Here is a 13,710-nt window from a genome sequence, read left to right on the forward strand (position 1 = left end):
TCTGCTGAGTTTTAAAAGGGCAACACACGGTCTGAGGAAACTGAAGCAGACAGAGGCAGTGTCACTCCCAGGGCTGGCTGAAAAAGTAAGAAGGCAAGACGTTTGGGGCCGGCGGAAGGCAGACTGATATTGGTGGGGCAGAGCCCTATTCTCCCTCACGGACCAGCCTCCACTGGCTGAGGCACCCGTCTCGCTTTGCCTCGATCTGAAGGGCCCTGAAGCAAAAGTGAATGCCAGCAATGAAAACATCGCTTCATAGATCCACAGTCCAAACGTTTAATTGTGAGAGTTTTTAAACAAAGGTATAAAAAGAAGGGCGACCGAAGCAATTAACAGCGCAATCCCTACATGTCTCCTACTCAAAAGGAAGTCCCACTGAATCCCACGAGGCTCACTCCTAGGTAAGTGAGGTAACCTTGACTGATCTCCAAAAGGGGCAATCCTGGCCACACTTACTTGAGAGCAAGTCCCACAACGAACACACCGGGACTTACACTTCTGAGTGTAACGTGCGGAGGGTTGCGCGGTGCATTGGCCGGATGGCCGCCGTTAAGTCTGCAGGGGCACGTCGAGTCTCTTTCCGACGATCCGCCAGCCCCTGACGACGCGGGGGCAGCAAACGACGATTTTGGCCAATCACGATTTTGCGCCTCGCAGACCCCACCCTCCGCGTTCTGTCCCCGCCTCCTCGCCTTTCTCCTGGCCACAGGCGCCTAGCAACCATTCAGCATCAAAGCGCGCCGCCGCCTCTGAAGCCTTTGATTCGGGTGGCGCTCGAAGCTGCTCGCCTCCTTCTTTTTTCCGCCTCCGTTGGGGGTACCGCCACCATGTTGCACCAGATCCTGGAGATGAGCTCGGGACGGCGAAAAAGGGCGCCGCCGCCGCGCCCGCTGTAAGTGCCGCCGCGTCCTTGGCCTGGCTCTGCGGCTGTTGCGTCTCCCGGAGGCGCCCCCTTGCAGCACTAGGAGTCGGGAGACGACGGCGGGGTTTTAAGTGTCCCACATTCAACCCGCTTGGGGCTCTGAAACTCGGTGTTTTATAGTGAAATATTTTACCAGGAGGGTGCTTGGACTGGTTTGTAGGAACCCTGTGTGAGGGGTACTATGATCATCTCGCAAAGGGTTAATAATCATATCATTAATAAATGTATTTAAAAGTTTGCTACCTTTTAAAATAACATCAAAAACCTGCTAGGGTTCCCGGTCCTAAAGAGCTGTAGAAGAGGCAGAAACCAGGCAGGTGTACAGTGCAATCTATATATGTCTACTTAGAAGTAAGTCCCATTGAGATCAGTTGGGCTTACTACCGTGTAACTATGTATAGGATAATAACCTCAGTGCTTCAGTGGTGTAAAAAGAGTTCACGTCTCTTCTTTCTTGCTAGCCATTACAAGCTTAGAAATCCTGTTTGGGGGGGGAGGTGGGAACTTTGATTTCCAAGTTTCTATTCCGCCCCCTCAACTAATTATTCAAAATATTCCTTTGGTGATATATGTTATGAAGCAATATGGCAGCCTTTCTACATTGTTGCCATACCAATCTCTTCTTGCAAAAATGTGGATGTAAAATAATACTTAAAAATAGGATAAATAGTGTTACCTCTAATTGCATGCAAGATTCCCAACCTGTGGATTAGTTTCAGGTAAAAATTCTGAAGTGTATTCCAGGGTGGTAACTAGGGTTGCCAGGCTCAGGGCCTGAGACTGATCCTGTATATTTAGGAGAAGAGAAAGTCAGCCAAGTGCAGGTGTTCTTGCAACCCTGTAATGGGAAAAACCACAAGGTGGAATTCTCCCTTCCCCCTGCACAACTTTTAAAGATACAGAAGACCTCTTGGAGGCTGGGCCTGGCAACCAGGAGGTCTTCTGTATTTTTAAAATTTAAGGAGATGTTAAGCAAACATGTAATTAGAGCAGAGGTTCCCAAACTGTGATCAATTACCAGGGGTATGGGAGCTTCATTCAGATGGTTTGCATTAAATATTCATATTGAATTTTAACTGCATTTTATTGCTTCTTTTCTTTCTTATACAGTATTATATTCTGTTGCATTACAATTTGAATTAAAATACAATGTAAAAAATAAAGGAAGCACTAAAAATACAATTAAAAAATCATACAGCACCTTGCACAGCACATTACAATTGCTATAGCAGGCAGAAAAATCATTAAGTGGTCTGAAAAGACCCACAGCAATTTTCATGTGGTCTGTGGGGGCAGGGGAAGTTTGGGAACCCCTGCATTAGAGGGGAGATTAAGCAAAAACTGGAGCACCGTTCAGAGTGCAGCAAAACCATTTTTACCTGGCACCTGAAATTTAAACAGGGACAGTGCCTGCCTGATTTCCAGAGGGAAGGAATTCCATAGAGTTTGGGCCCTCCACACTGAAGGCATTTCATTCATTGGCAATCACTCGTGGCAGAGTAAGATTGTCTTCCAAGATAAGGTCTTCAACAGTGGGTCCGTAAGTGACTGTGGAGGCCAATTCTGGATCCACACAGCCTCCCACAGTGAGGACATAGGTTTCCAGATGAAAGATGGTCATGATGAGGATTTGCTTGATGTGCCTTCTGCTTAGCTCGTTTGTCCCGTTTGCCCTGTATTCATGCTTTTTCGAAGTCCATGGCACCTTTGATAATAGCCGACCTCCATTTGGGACTTTCATGGGCCAAGACTTCCCAGCCCATACCTCCCCCCCACCCGCTTCAAGCCACCACCAGCATGTTTTATTTCCCAACAGAGAGAGCGAGCACACACAGTGAAATGGCGCTCAAAGGATAATTTCGGACAAATGGTTACTTAGTTTATTTTAAAAACTCATATCTCCCTCCCCCTGCCAAAAAGGGCAAATTCATAAAGCAACTTACTGCAATAAAATATAGAAAGAGTAGAACCAAACCCACAAGATGCATTGAGCTGCCATCAGAAAATACCAGCATCATAAAACAGAACCCCAGTCCTTGCAGGAAGGACTGTAGCTCAGTGGTAGAGCATCTGCCTTGGTCCTGGGTTCAATCCCTGGTGACTCCAGGCAGAGCTCAGAAAAGCTCCTGTCTGAAATCCTGGAGAGCCACTGCCAGTCAGAGCTGACAATACTAAAGGTAGATGGACCAATGGTCTGATTCCCGTATAAGGCAGCTTCCTAACCTCCTGGTATAACAATAAAAAAGAAATGGAAGAATTACAGAAACCAGCAACTCCCTCTCGATAAATAAATAAAAATGAACCGTTTTTCTTCCTAAGATAGCCAGGCTACCACTGAGCTACGGCCCTTTCCCAAGAGGATGCAGCTGTTCCTGCCTGTTTTTAATTGCAGTGGGCATTGAGCCCAGATGCAGAGTTAAGTGGGTGATGGCAGGGAGAAGGAAGGGGACCCACCCACTGAGGGCATCTTGCTCAAGCCCCCCCCCCCCAAACCTGGAATCAGCACTCTGAATAGAAACACGGGGGAAGGGAACTCCTGTGAGGGCAAATTCTTATTTTTTATTGCAACCCCCCCCAAAGCTTTCCCAAAAGTGAACAGTGCCTCCAGTTCTCAGTTCAGTTGTCCAAAGTTTCGTAAACACTTTACTAGACAACATAACAATATGTTATGTACAATGTGAACAATGTTCAATATACAATATACAATGTTCAATGTACAATATGTACAATGTTCCTGTACTATCCTCACTGAGTTTGAACTCAAGAATCTATGCTGACGTATGGGGGGCTGTTTCAGCTATAGAAGTATGAAGTCTGTTCTGTTTCTCTGAACAGCTTCTTATGGACTATTTTAACTATATGCCAGTGAAAGCCATGCACTCCCCAAAGCGGATCCCGTAGCTGTGGTTAAAATTGCCTAAACCGTGTGGGGAGTGGCCTCACACAATCGACGTACAATGTGGAGCTTCCTTGCCATGGTTGAGTATCTGGTATTGATCCCCACATCACCAAGGGTCTACTGTTTTGGCTGCCCATGCCAAAGCTGGTAGTTGACAACACTTCTCCTCTCTGGACAATTCCTCACCCCCTGGTGGCTTTTCCCAGGGGAAGCACCAGTGGGGAGCAGGCTGAAGTTGGTTATCATTGCTGGAAGATGCTCAGAGCAGAAAAAGCCACCAGGGTTTAGGGTTGTAGGGGGGATTGCCATTTTGGTCCTGGGGGGACAGGGATTCCTTGGCCACACAGCTTCCAAACAGTCCCCCCTTCTCCAAATTAGGGATGCAGCAGAAAATCGATTCAGTTTGCATTTACAGATGAACTTACCTAATTTGTGAATATGTGAACTGAAACACAGCCATCCTTTGAAAATTTGCACTTCTCTCCATTTTGCAATGCACTTCTCTGCCAAGTGATGTCTACAAAAATGCATATAAGTAAAGTGCATTTATTTTGGTGAAAATAACATATAGTTGGAAACACTGCTTTGCAAAAATGTGTATATTAGGGGGAATTGCTTTGCAAAAATGTCTAAAAGGAATCAGCACTAAAATGCTGATACATTTTCATGGGGACTTATTTTAAAAAATGTAAATGTGGAGAACAGACTTTAAGACTGGAAAACTGAGAAACTGAGGGGAACCAAAATAGAGGGAACCGCCCATCTCTTCTCCCAACTCCGGATCTCTGGAGGTGGTAGGGATTGCTGTGTAACTGCTGGGACAATCTCCACCCACCACTGTGGCTTTGAAGTTAGGAAGAAGACTGATTGCTTCTCACAGTCTCCAGAGGGTTGTGCCAGGCTTGCTATAGCTAGTGGACACCTGCACATAGTCTTTTGAACACCCAAATTTGGCCTTAGCTGCCAATCATTGAGAGCACAGTGATTGGATGATTTGTCCGTGCACGTATAAACTGGCACTTTGAAACAGAGCTGCGTGCAGGGAGGCTCAAATCTTTGTGTTTGTGACTTGGGGCAGGCTTATAGCCCTGTGGCCCCTGAAAACAATGACTTGGATCCCAATTCCTATGGGCAAAGACATGGGGCTTTCTTGCCTTCATCCTCCTTCTGCAGTCTGCTGCACCCTCTGGAGGTGAGGAGAACCTCCCAAACAGCATGCAATCCGGCATGCCAGGGGCTGTGGCAGGAATCAATGAAAACTGGGGATTGCTTCTGCCTTGCCCAAGTGGAAGTTCCTGCCCATCCACACAGAATACCTTTGGATCAAACTCAATATTATCAGGTTGGAGGTGGTCCAAGATATTTTGGTATTGAACTGGAAAACTGGTACTGAAGTGGTAAACGATCCTGTGCGCTCACATGCACGGCACATATAAAAAAAGTCATAAAATCAGAAACTTTGGACTTTGTTGCTCTTTAATGGTGCTCAAAAACTGCCTTGTAGGAGGCCCGTGTTTTATAGAGAATACATTACTAAGCACATATAAATGGCAGGCAGAGGGAGAGCAGGGTGGGGAAGAGGTGGGTTTTGCAATTCTCAGAGAAGAAGGCACCAGGAGCAGATATTGGTCATTATCCAAGGATGCCAGTGGGGGCGAAGGGAAGCTTCTGGATAAATGGAGATAAAACCCATTAGAGGAGAGAATCAGGCAAACTTTATATATGCCAAGACAATGAAGCCGTGAGTTGACCCACCATGTCAGAGCTCAGAGGCTATACTGATAAGCCCAGAAAAATAGAATTGAGATGGCTGTGTTTGGAATGAGTTCCCAGCAAGCCATTAATAAGTCTGGGGTGGGGGGAGGGTTATGGCTGATGGAGGGAGAGGGGACAGTGTGTGGAAGGATCAGGAACGCTAAGCATGGCAAGGAGGAATGTTGAGTGTGGACAGCCCGGCTCTTTAATTTTAGACTTCCTGAACAGCTGCTTATCAAGACTGAGACAAAGGTATTTCTGATGTCTAGTTGCCGAAAAGCGACAGACCTGGCACAGCAATATTGGAGCAAGAGAAAGCCTGTGTAACACAGTAGCTAAGTAACTCCACTGTGAAGCAGGAAACTCACAATGCAGGATCTGGCCTTAAGCCAGCCACTCACTCTCATTCCCAGTCACTCCCTTCGTCACTGTGAGATGCATTTTCAGCATTTGGAGATGCCTGTCTCCCTTTCATACTTAACATGTTTGCCGCTGAAAACACCATTGCCAGGTAGACATATGAAGGCCCAGGGGGAAAAATGGAAAATTCAGGATTTTCTGGTTTCTGTTTTCTTTCCGGGCCTTCACATCTTGATTGCCAGGTAAAGCTTGAAAGTGCCCCTTAAGAATGCTTGCAGATGACCTGTGTATCGAGCATTGGTCCTGATTTGTTTTCACAGTGTTTTTATGGAAGTTGGACGAAGTTGGCTGTTTATTGAGCACTTATTCTGATTTGTTGTACGGGAAGGTTAGGCGACATTGTGTCGAATAATCGTTTTCGGTGCATTTTCTCGCCACTTTCTTTATTGCAAAAAGTCCGAATTTGAGGGGGAGGCAGGTTTGTTTTGCAAGAACTCCAAATCAACTTTAATTGCGCAACCTGAATGTGTGGGGATGTGATTGAATCCCACCTGAAAATAATTACAGTCTTGAAATGTTCTGAGCTGTCCCGGCCCATGGGCAACCATTTACTCGGCAAAAGCTACCACTACTTGTTAAAGGTAAAGGCCACTTTTACACTCCACTTTTCATGCTCTGTTACAGTAACACACCAGAACCTCACACATAAGCTTGTGTGCACTGAACTTTCAGGAGTCAAGTGTGACATTTGTGGTAGGATCTACTGATTACTGCTACTACTAGTGGTCTTAAACAAAGAGTGGAAGTGATTGGATTGGGGTGCTGTGGAGGTGCTGTTCACCATGCTGCCACCACCTCTTTTCTATCTGTATTTTCCCCTCCATAGCTCTCAGTTGTTCGAGGGGGAATTAAATTAGGGAAATGGTGCAGAGGACAAAGGTTAACCAACCCCCCTTCTCAGCACCTCACTCTGATCACCCCCAGCTGCTTTTAAGTTTAACATAAAATCAGAAGAGCCAATCACAAATCGCCCATGTCATGTCTCATTTCACCCTGTGGCTGCCTGTTTTAGAGTTCACTTCTTCATGTGTGAAGTTTATTTGTTTCATTTATGAATCCCTTCCTATGAACCATCTTGGAGCGATTTCACAATAAATAAGAACAATAAAGGTGCCCACTATAATACCCATTTTAGGGATGGAAGAATCTGCCAATTTCAGTTTCTCATATATTTTTCCAACCTTAAATTCAGATCTCTGCATTTTGCAGCAATTTGCATTTTTTAAAAAAACAAAAATTCTTAAGCATTTTAGTGCAAATGTCTGGATAAAAACATTTTTGTATGCAGTTTTAACTAATGTACACACTTTTGCAAGCCATTTCTCCTAGTATAATGGATTTTTGTATGTTATCCTCATGATATATTCATTTTTATGCACACTTTCCTCTAATAGATGCATTTTTGTAAACATTCTTTGGTTGGAAAACTGTACTGCAAGATTCGATAAGCACAAATTTCAAAGGATGGCTGGAGTTTTTTTGCGTTCTCATATTTTTTCAGAAAGTGTGAATTTGATAGATATGGCTTTAAATGCAAACTGAATCTAACCTCTCTCCCATCCCTAACCCATATATAACCATTTCATATATATATTCCGTGGTGGCCCCCGAGTTGTGGAATAGCCTCCCCAAAGAGGTACGCCTGGCGCCTACACTATTATCTTTTCGGCGCCAGGTAAAGACCTTTTTATGCTCCCAGGCATTTTAATCACTTTAATCTTTTTAGCTTTTTAATCTTGTATACTAAGTCTTTATTTTTATTTTCTGCTTAACTGTATTTGTTTTTATGTCATGTATGTTTTTGTGATTTTATTATTGCCTTGTATGTATTTTACCCTATGCTATTTACCGCCCTGAGAGCTATTTGCTAAGGGCGGTATATAAATGCAAACAAATAAATAAATAAATAAAATAATATATAAAAACAAAACCATTTAAAACCCAATACAGATTCACTAATAGGCAAAAAAACGTTGTGGTTTAAGAACGCACCTATAGCCAACAGATATTTCTATCAAACTTTAAAAAGCAGGGAAATTGGTGCACTGGTCTGGAACGTAACCCACCGTATGAGTGGGGCCCTACTGTAGTACGTAGGGACAAAGAGAACTATTACTAAATAAAAGGAAGATGGAAACAACACATTGAAGAGCTGAATAAAAAAGATGCCAGGATGACAGATTCATTCATGGAGGAACCGTATGATGAAGAACCAGAAATTTTAGAATGTGAGATGAAAACTGCTCTTAAAATACTTGGAAGAAACAAATCACCAGGAACAGATGGCATACCAATAGAGTTGCTACAAGCTACTGAGACTGAATCTGTCCAAATTTTGACAAAAATTTGTCAAGAAATATGGAAAACAAAACAATGGCCCACAGACTGGAAGCGTTTAATATACATGCCAATTCCAAAGAAAGGGGATCCCAGGGAATGCAGTAATTATTGAACTATTGCCTTAATATCCCATGCAAGTAAAGTAATGCTCAAGATTCTACAACAAAGGCTCTTACCATATATGGAGCGAGAAATGCCAGACGTCCAAGCTTGATTTAGAAAGGGAAGAGGCACCAGAGATCATATCGCAAACATACGTTGGATAATGGAACGGAGCAAGGAATTTCAGAAGAAAATCACCCTGTGCTTTATAGATTACAGCAAAGCCTTTGATTGTGTAGATCATGAAAAACTATGGAATGCTTTAAAAGAAATGGGGGTGCCACAGCATCTGATTGTCCTGATGTGCAACCTCTACTCTGGACAAGAGGCTACAAGAATATGGAGAAACCGATTGGTTCCCCATCAGAAAGGGTGTGAGACAGGGGTGTATTTTATCACCCTATTTGTTTAACCTATAAGCAGAAAATATCATATGGAAAGTGGGATTGGACCAAGATGAAGGAGGTGTGAAAACTGGAGGGAGAAATATCAATAATTTAAGATATGCAGACAATTCCATACTACTAGGAGAAACCAGTAATGATTTGAAACGAATGCTGATGAAAGTTAAAGAGGAAAGCACAAAAGCAGGACTACAGCTGAACATCAAAAAGACTCAAGTAATGACAACAGAAGGATTATCAATACCTTGGCACAGTCATTAACCATTCAATCATTGGCGATCTAACAAAATGGAGACAATAGTCAAGAAATCAGAAGAAGGCTAGGACTGGGGAGGGCAGCTATGAGAGAACTAGAAAAGGTCCTCAAATGCAACAACGTATCACTGAGCACTAAAGTCAGGATCATTCAGACCATGGTATTCCTGATCTCTCTATGGATGTGAAAGTTGGACAGTGAAAAAAGCGGATAAGAGAAAAATCAACTCATTTGAAATGTGGTATTGGAGGAGAGCTTTGCACATACCATGGACCGCGAAAAAGACAAATAATTGGGTGTTAGGACAAATTAAACCAGAACTATCACTAGAAGCTAAAATTATGAAACTCAGTTTATCATACTTTATCACATCATGAGAAGACATGATTCACTAGAAAAGACAGTAATGCTGGGGAAAACAGCAGGGAGTAGAAAAAGAGGAAGGCCCAACAAGAGATGGATTGATTCCATCAAGGAAGCCACAGACCTGAACTTCCAAGATCTGAACAGGGTGGTTCACGACAGATGCTCTTGGAGGTCACTGATTCATAGGGTCACCATAAGTCCTAATCGACTTGAAGGCACATAACGACAACATGCTTTGCATGCAGAAGGTTCCAGGTTCAGTCATTGGTATCTCCAGTTAAAAGGATCAAGCAGCAGATGGTCAGAAAGACCTTTGCCTGTGACCCAGGAAAGTTGTTGCCAATCAGATGATATTAACACCAGTAGTGTAGTGGCAAATTCAGAAGTGCAAGGTCCCTTCGTAATAGTCACAGCCACACCCCTTCCCACTTTATTTCTTTTGCTTCTGGGTTGAGAATGAGATCCTTGTTAATGTCTTCCCACACAACAACAGATGTCCATTGGAACCAATCAGCATGAAAGGAGAGAGTGTTAGCTACTGAAAAGAGTCTTCTCGGTGGCCAATTCACCTCCTTTCACTCTGACTCCAAGGACAAGGAGACAAGTTAGAAGCCTCTTCTCAGTGGCTAACATATTCCCCTTTCATGCTGAATGGCTCATAAGACACTGGAGACATAGGAACCCTGCTGGGACCCTGCTTCTAAAAAAGTAAAGGGTCTAAGATCCCCCCGAGACCCTGGACAACTACACCCCTGATTAACAAATATAGGCAAATAGTTTTATTTTTTGTGTATAGCAGCTAACTGTACTCCTAAAATTGCAGAGTGGATGGACAGGGTATCTGTCCTTGCTGTTTGAGAGGGAGTGATGTCCAAGCGATGTGATGAGGAGGGCACTAACCTGGTCATTTGGTTCTCTTTGTTTAGAATTGAAATCTTCATTGTAATATACACTATAGGCAGAAAAATATTTTCATTTTTATTTGCAAATTTATTTACTTTTATTTGTTTTATTGTTATTTTGCTGTTGTTTTTTCTTTGTTTTTGAACCACCTTGGTGTTTCTTCTTGAAATAAAAGGTGGTATATAAACTCTTCTAATATTAATATAGTGCCGCCCTGGGCTCCTGTTGGGAGGAAAGGCGGGATATAAATCAAATCATAAATAAATAAATACATACATACATACATAAATATAATAATCATGTCTGTGCTGCCAATTTTAAGGGGGGGAAATCACAGCAGTGAACAATAAAATTACAACCACAAAACAAATACGAAATACATCACAAATCAGATTGGATCACTCCCCAGGGAAAGCCTAGGTGAATTGAATGAGTTTTAAGCAGACACCTAAATGCCATCATATAGTTATATATACTGGTTAACATAAGAAACATTATTTTACCTCCTTGCTCATTCTGTTATGTCACCCCGGTTCCCATTATATTCCCCACTCCCTCTATTTTGTTTCATTTTTACCTCCCACATTTTGTTTTATTTCCCTTTATTGGGGTAAAACAGCTGGTATAGCACAGTGGGTAGGAGAGCCTGGCTGGGAGTCCAGAGTCTGTGAGTTCAAGTGCCCTGCCACCTGTGCAGCCGTGGGCAAGCTGCATAGTCCCAAGGAGCCCAGTTGCTCCCCAGCTGACAGTTGCGGACAAGGAAGGGGCTGGCTTGTGCAGCTGTGACAAGCTGAGCAGGCCCTAGCCAGCTGGGGAGGACGAGCCTCAGAGGGAGGCAATGGTAAACCCCCTCTGAATACCGCTTACCATGAAACCCTATTCATAGGGTATCCATAAGTCAGGATTGACTTGGGCAGACCCAGCATTGGGGTAAAAGGGATGTAGCTCAGTGGTAGAACATCTGTCTTGCATGCAAAGGTTCAGTCCCTGGCATCTCCAGATGGGGCTGGGAATGTCCCTCATCTGAAATCCTGGAGAGCCGCTACCAGCCAGAGTGCACAGTACTAACCTAGATGGACCAATGGTCTGACTTGGTATAAGACAGTTTCCTATGTTCCTAGGAATTGCGAATACAATTGTTGTTATACATTGTGTTATTGTGACAGAAAGGTCTTTTAACCAAATATTAGTGCACTAAAAAAAAAGGCCTGTTATTTTAACTTGAGACAACTGTACTGTAGGAACCAGGCTTTTTTATCAATTTTAAAATATAGAACACCATACAGCCAATCATGAGAATTATGTTACTCTCTTTTACCTGTTTTCTAAAGCAATTCGGTGCAACAGTTAAGTACAGCCTAGGCGAACCTGTTGGTGCTCCAGTTTGTCTGTACAGATCAGTATCACTGTCAGGATAGTAAATGCCCTCCTGCCGTCTTCTGTTTTGCAGCCCAAATACCTACAGAGTATTTAACCTTGAGTTCCCAGAAAGGAATAACATACTAGCAAAGATCCAAGAGGAATACACGCCAAAGGAACAGCAGCACCGGTATATCCTGGAGTGCCGTAATAATCCTCAGCCGATACATGCAAAATGCATTAAGTTTAACACCAAGTTTTTAAATGAGCCAATATTGTATATGGACACAGAGGATACAAAAACAAAGCAGGTGAGGATGGTTTATACATCACAAAGTGAAAGTGAGATTGTGGCTCAGTTTGGCCAGAGTACTAAACCAGGAATGGGGAACCCTAGTGCCGGGGGGGCAAATGTGGCCCTCTGGGCCTCTCTATGTGGCCCTCATGGCTCTTCTACAGGCCACACCTCTTCCTTAGGCCACACTCCTCACTGGTCCCGCTCCACATCCTCCTCAAGTGTTTTTTTTTTTAACTGGCTGTCCTGTATTTTAGAACTGTGATAATGCCTCTTTTTACCTGGGTGGAGTATGGAGTGATTGTCTGTCTGTCTGAAACACTGGCTTCTACATAGTGTATCCTGTGGTAGGAATCGTAGGAGTCACATCCATTGCTTCATCCACGTTTTGCTTCTGGACCTGCCAGCCACTGGTATGTAGCCACTGGTATGTGGCCCCTGGAAGATTGTCCATGAGGGAATGTGGCCCTCAGGCTGAAAAAGGTTCCCCATCAGTGCACTAAACTATGGTTTAGTCAGCACTATGTCAATGATCATGATCAAGCTTTAGTCTCATAACGGCTGGAAGGAGGGGGTCTTAATAATTCACTTCTGGGTTTAATCTAGTGATGGGCTCTGTTTATGCAATAATCAGGTTTGCCATTGGATTAATTCTTATTTCTGATATTCTCTGTCTTTCTGGAGAGAATTTTGAAGCAGCAACTCTCTGTGCCTGGTTTCTGAATCATTCTTTTTTTCTGATTCATATTTTTGGATTCACTTTGAAATCGATAGTGTGAGTTGTACTTTAATCGATCTTTCTATGTGAGCTCTTCAAATGTATACTCCCTTTCACTGAGTCAATGAAGTGTTGATTGTAACTGATAAACAGAAAGCAGCAGTGGGGAATGAGGTGCTGATTGTAAGCAGCAGGGGGGGAAGACACTGACTTGATTATCCGCCTTCATCTGTCTGCTCTGCAGTGCAGTTGAACAGGAATGTAAACAGGCAATCATTACAGAGCTTAGAATAAAGATCAATATCAGTTGAGACTTGTGAACAGTGATTATAATATCAATGATTCTCTGCAAAGCAATATATATCTGGGGGAGATCAGAAAAATGGAAGATATCAGAGGAAAAAGGAATCGGATCATAAAACCATAGAGTTGGAAGGGGCCTATAAGGCCATTGAGTCTAACTCCCTGCTGAATGCAGAAATCCAAATTAAAGCATGGCCAACAGGTGGGTGTCTGGGTGTCTCTTGAATGCTTCCAGTGTTGGAGAGCCCACCATCTCCCTAGGTAATTGGTTCCATTCTCATACAGCTCTAACTGATAGGAAGTTTTTCCTGATGTTCCGTTGAAATCTGGCTTCCTGTAACTTGAGCCCATTATTCTATGTCCTGCACTCTGGGACAATTGAGAAGAGATCCTGGCCCTCCTTCTTGTGACAACCTTTCAAGTACTTGAAGAGTGCTGTCATATCGCCCCTCAGTCTTCTCTTTTCCAGGCTAAACATGCCCAGTTCTTTCAGTCTCTCCTCATAGGGCTTTGTTTCCAGTCCCCTGATCATCCTCATTGCCCTCCTCTGAACTCATTCCAGTTTGTCTGCATCCTTCTTAGTGAGGTGTCCAAAACTGGATATAGTACTCAAGATGAGGCCTAGCGAGTGCTGAACAGAGGGGAACCAATACTTCACGCAATTTGGA

General features: G+C 43.5%; 1 protein-coding gene across 2 annotated transcripts in view; it reads left to right on the plus strand.

Moving 5' to 3' along the window:
• Positions 1-88: 88 nt before the first annotated feature.
• The window catches only part of C4H2orf73 (chromosome 4 C2orf73 homolog), a 33,039-nt gene continuing 19,417 nt past the window's right edge, over positions 89-13,710 (plus strand). The window contains exons 1-2 of one of the 2 annotated variants that reach the window (XM_061625717.1): positions 89-401; positions 11,818-12,037. In XM_061625717.1, the coding sequence (XP_061481701.1) occupies positions 349-401; positions 11,818-12,037 (273 nt within the window). In that variant the 5' untranslated portion in view covers positions 89-348. Of the gene's footprint in view, positions 402-620; positions 893-11,817; positions 12,038-13,710 lie in introns of those variants that run through there. The other variant, XM_061625718.1, reaches the window with a different exon arrangement.

Source organism: Rhineura floridana, chromosome 4 (assembly GCF_030035675.1).
Source record: "Rhineura floridana isolate rRhiFlo1 chromosome 4, rRhiFlo1.hap2, whole genome shotgun sequence".
NCBI lineage: Eukaryota > Metazoa > Chordata > Lepidosauria > Squamata > Rhineuridae > Rhineura > Rhineura floridana.